This window comes from Rhamphochromis sp. 'chilingali', assembly GCF_963969265.1.
Source record: "Rhamphochromis sp. 'chilingali' genome assembly, chromosome: 22".
In the NCBI taxonomy this organism is placed as follows: domain Eukaryota; kingdom Metazoa; phylum Chordata; class Actinopteri; order Cichliformes; family Cichlidae; genus Rhamphochromis; species Rhamphochromis sp. 'chilingali'.
In genome coordinates this window covers 4,240,335-4,244,667 of record NC_137950.1, presented here as the reverse complement: position 1 = coordinate 4,244,667, position 4,333 = coordinate 4,240,335, and the positions used below count along the sequence as shown (strand labels likewise).

Genomic DNA, 4,333 nt, shown 5'->3' with positions numbered 1-4,333 from the left:
TTTTACAATCATTCTGCGTGTGTAAGAAGCAGGTTGGCTTTTCAGTTTGTGCAGCATCCCTCCTGTAGTCAGTACCCGCCAAGTCCCGTGTATATTCAGCGTTACACCTACAAAAGTACAATGCGACCCAAAAAGTGACACACGTGATGTAAATTTTGCAATGAATCAACAAAATGTTGTCAAGCAGCTGACAAATGGAGAGAGAGGGGGGAAACAGCACCCATTAACAGCGTGGCTTATACAAGTTCAACCGAGTTGGATCCACACTGAGATGTCCCATTTATGAATGAATGAAAGATGGCGCCGGTGAGGTCGGCTGCCGTCACGACTGCTCCGACCACTTTTTCTTTATCTTTGTTTTTTAAGTTAGTTTTCAGCGTTTCTAAATCGGCAAAATCATCACCATTGGGTACATTAGGTATGACAGTGACACTCTTGTTTCTATTGGTATACAATGTACTCACAATTCGAAGTTTTTAACTCCGGATCCGAGCTGGCCGAGTGAGATCTTACCCTTCATTCTAATTTGTGTTGTACAGTTATTTCATTTTTAACCTTAATTTATATTTTATTCCTTCCTAGTTAAATTTACCCTTTTTAATTTTTCATATTTATTTCCTATCTTATTCATAGCCTTTTCCTTTTTTGTTTTCTTTAGGTCACGAGCAGTTGTCCAAGCATTTCACTACATATCGTACTGTGTATGACTGTGTACGTGACAAATAAAATTTGAATTTGAATTTATGGCCCAACAAACAACACAGCACTTCACTTTGCATTAGCTGAATTAGCTTCAGAGTGAAGAGGTGAAGTTACTTTTACCAAAAATAACGTGGTGATCTTTAGGGACATTTCTGATTAATCATACTGGGCTGAATATTGAATACAAGTGCATTCTTAAAGCAAATTTTAAATGTTACAGTTGATCTCAGCTGCTGCTAGCAAACTTTTTTTTGTTATTTATTAAGGAAATATATTTGTTTGGCTATTAAGCTCCCTGTTGTGGCAGAAACATTCACTCAACATTCACTTTTAACATTTCAGCATTTTGGTAAATGTGGATTTTTTGCAAAAAGATTTGAATATTCTAGAGGTAAACAGAAAACTAAGGCTAGCAGCTAGTTAGCTTTTTCTTTTTTATATTATACACATGCAAAAATAAATTTTCTATTTGAACACTTAAAGTTGTTTCATGACCTCAATTACTGAACTAGAAGGTGTTTATTAGAAGGGCTGGTTAGTGACTTGTTTTACTTTTCAACAAAGCTGTGCTAATTATTTCCACTCTTTCTGCTTTACTTAGCTAAACTGCTACCAGCCAAAGCTTTTGATTCACCATACAGACTTAAGAGTATTACTCTTTTCACTGAACTCCCACTTTGAAAAAAAAGAAAAGAAAAAGGACTTTGCTTTCACAAACTGAACAAATTAAATAAATAAATAAATAATCAAAATGTGGAGATAATGCTGAGTCACTTGAATGCCAAGGCTTCATTATCTATCGGGTAAATGGGATGCTAAGACTAGAAGCCAGTTACCTTAAATTAGCATAAGTTTAAACAGGAAAAACTCTGCTAGTTTCTATATAGAGAAATTACAGTCAACTAGTCTTCTGTCATCCTCTTTTTGAGTTTGTAACAAGAACTAAATGTATTTATTGTCAAAGTGCAAAATGTGGGCCAAACCAACTGAGAAAGTATCAATTTTGCTGGAACTTTTGTTTTTACCTTTAGTGCCCGGGAAACTCTTTTAAACTCTTTTAATAACAACCAATAATTTTCCTTCTTTCCATTTGTGAAAAATTAGTGCCATTAAAAAAATGTCATGTCGTTTGCTACAATCAGTCAACAAAGCTGACATGTCAATATGTTCCTATGGCAACAAAACTACTACTACTAACCAAAGTGGTGTAAGTAACAGTGACAAAATGTGTTATTTTTACCCTTTTGTTTAAACAAACTGAAAAGCACTGATTGACAGACTTAGACACCTTCATCCAGACCTTATGCTAAGCTAAAGCTAACCAGCTGTGTTCTGTAGCTTCACATTTACCATACAGACATGTATCACTCTTCACTCAACAAGAAGGTAGATAACTATTTACAAATATGCCAAATTCTTTAAGCTGTGTTGATCAGGCAAATATAAAAAAAATCTGCAAAACAAAACAAAAAAAATTAAGGAAATTATGTATTGCACAATGTCAAGGACGAGTGATTTCTTTTGCTACTATTCTGTACAGTTTGTGAGTAGAAGTTCTGTCTGGCAGGTTGTGTATATACAATGTCTACAAGAAAATTTAGTAATACTAAGGTGGCATTCTGTTTGGGGCTGTAGATGTTTCTGCAGATAATTAAGACCAAAGTGAAGAAAAACAGTCATCTTCATTCTGATCCTGCTTTTAAACGCTTAGTATGGTACACTAGTATACACAAATACTTGATATATATGAGACAACAATATGTGCACACATACAGATTCTCTCCAGTTTCAGAGGCACTCCCTATTGTTAGGTCAGGTGGTGTTAGTTGACAAAAATCTCTAAATTCTCATTCTAACTATCAGAATCATCTGTGTGATTAAAAATATCCATCCTTTGTAAATTCCTCGGAAGACGTCTTAAAAAGCGGCAAGTTGTCCTTTCAAAAAATAACTTTGTCTTTTATATTCCCCTTGTGTTTTGTTTAGGAGGAAATCGTCCGTGTCCCTCAGTGCAGGTCGATGAAATCTGAATCACTGTTCATACCTCCAGCCAACCACCTTTCCATAGAGGCCCCCTCCCACCCCAAAAAATTCCTTTTTTCTTTTTCCTTGTTCTCCCTTCATTTAATGCTCTTTTTACAGAGTCTGTCAAGATAGCGAGAAGTGAAACAAAAAACTTCTCTAACTGCCTTGAAAATAAAAAGACTGTAGAGAAAAACAAAACAGGTTGTTTAATAGGAAGTCTGAAGAGAGGTCAAAGGTCATATTTTCTCATCGGTCATCTCCAGGAACTGGGCATACACATCTCTGGAACACTCTCCTTTTTGGTTGAACAGAAACTTGTAGTAGCTGCCATCAGCACAAATAGCTATAAATTGAGGAGAAGGAGAAAAAAATTAAAAATGAGTGTTTGTACCAATACCACACACAGAATTCACCACATGGTACTACATCAGATTAGGAAGTTATAAAAATTACAAAATATTGCTTTTTCATGATTGACAGACTATTCAATTCAATTTTATTTATATAGCGCCAAATCACAACAAAAGTCAGACATGACCAAACACTGCTCCTCAGTGAATCAGGCACTAGCTAGTTTCCAGGAAGAGAAGGTGAATAGCTGATGGGTACCAATTTCACAAAGGCCTATTTACTTGACTCTACTTGGCTTTTAGGGTTTTCCATTAGGTGGTAGCACCTTACCAGGTACCTAGTAGTGATGTCACTGAATGAGTCATGAGAGTGCCTCCATCACAAGAATCAAACCTGCCACTTTTAAACCTGGCAATGAAGAAAATAGTCTGCCTTGCCATAACGACTCAAGGTGGTGTTCAATTGTAATTGAAAGCTACAAACAAGCAGAACAGAGTTGAGTGGGTTCTAGTGGAAAAGAGGCAAAAATAGGCAAAACTAAAATGTGTAAAATGACAGCATCTATAACTTACGTTATGTAAAGACTCTACAATAATACAGAGGAAGCAGAGAAAACCCCAACGATCATATGACCCCCTATTAGCGAGCGCTTTGCCAACAGTGGGAAGGAAAAACTCCCTTTAAACAGGAAGAAACCTCCAGAAAAACCAGGCTCATGGAGGTGCGGCCATCTACCATGACCAGCTTGGGGTGAAGGAAGGAAGACGGGACAAAGACACACCATGGAAGAGAGCCAGAGAAGCAGCAGTACAACTAAAACTCAGTGACTGATTGTGCGCTTTGTGCCCATACAAGTCAATCTCACAAGAGTGAGAAAAGACCAATAAATTCAAACGTTTGTTGTGATCTAATGAGCTCTCTCAAACGCAACATCAGGTTTAGGCAATTAGGACACAACATGAAATAAAATCATAGCAAACTGTCCAAGACACCCATTTTGTTCATCTTATTCCTCACATACAGAGTCTTGAACGATCAGCCCCACCAATCATATAGCACAGATTTCATCGTATATTAGTAAATAAACCCAGTATAGCACTTCACTTTTAGACTGCAGGCTGACATATGGGTCCTAGAATTTCCAAAAGTAGAACTGAGGCAGAGTCTTCAGCTGTTCTTGTGGAACCATGATCTTCAGGGCACCCTGAATATCCATTATGATGCTATGGGCTTTGTTTTGACAGTTGAAGATAAA

The 4,333-nt window shown here is 36.9% G+C and overlaps 1 protein-coding gene across 1 annotated transcript in view; it reads right to left on the bottom strand.

The window, feature by feature from the left end:
- Positions 1-2,868: 2,868 nt before the first annotated feature.
- Positions 2,869-4,333, bottom strand: part of wdr45b (WD repeat domain 45B) — a 9,561-nt gene continuing 8,096 nt past the window's right edge. Inside the window, exon 10 of the mRNA XM_080873280.1 lies at positions 2,869-3,070. Coding sequence (XP_080729406.1) covers positions 2,964-3,070 — 107 coding nt within the window. The 3' untranslated portion in view covers positions 2,869-2,963. The remainder of the gene's footprint in view (positions 3,071-4,333) is intronic.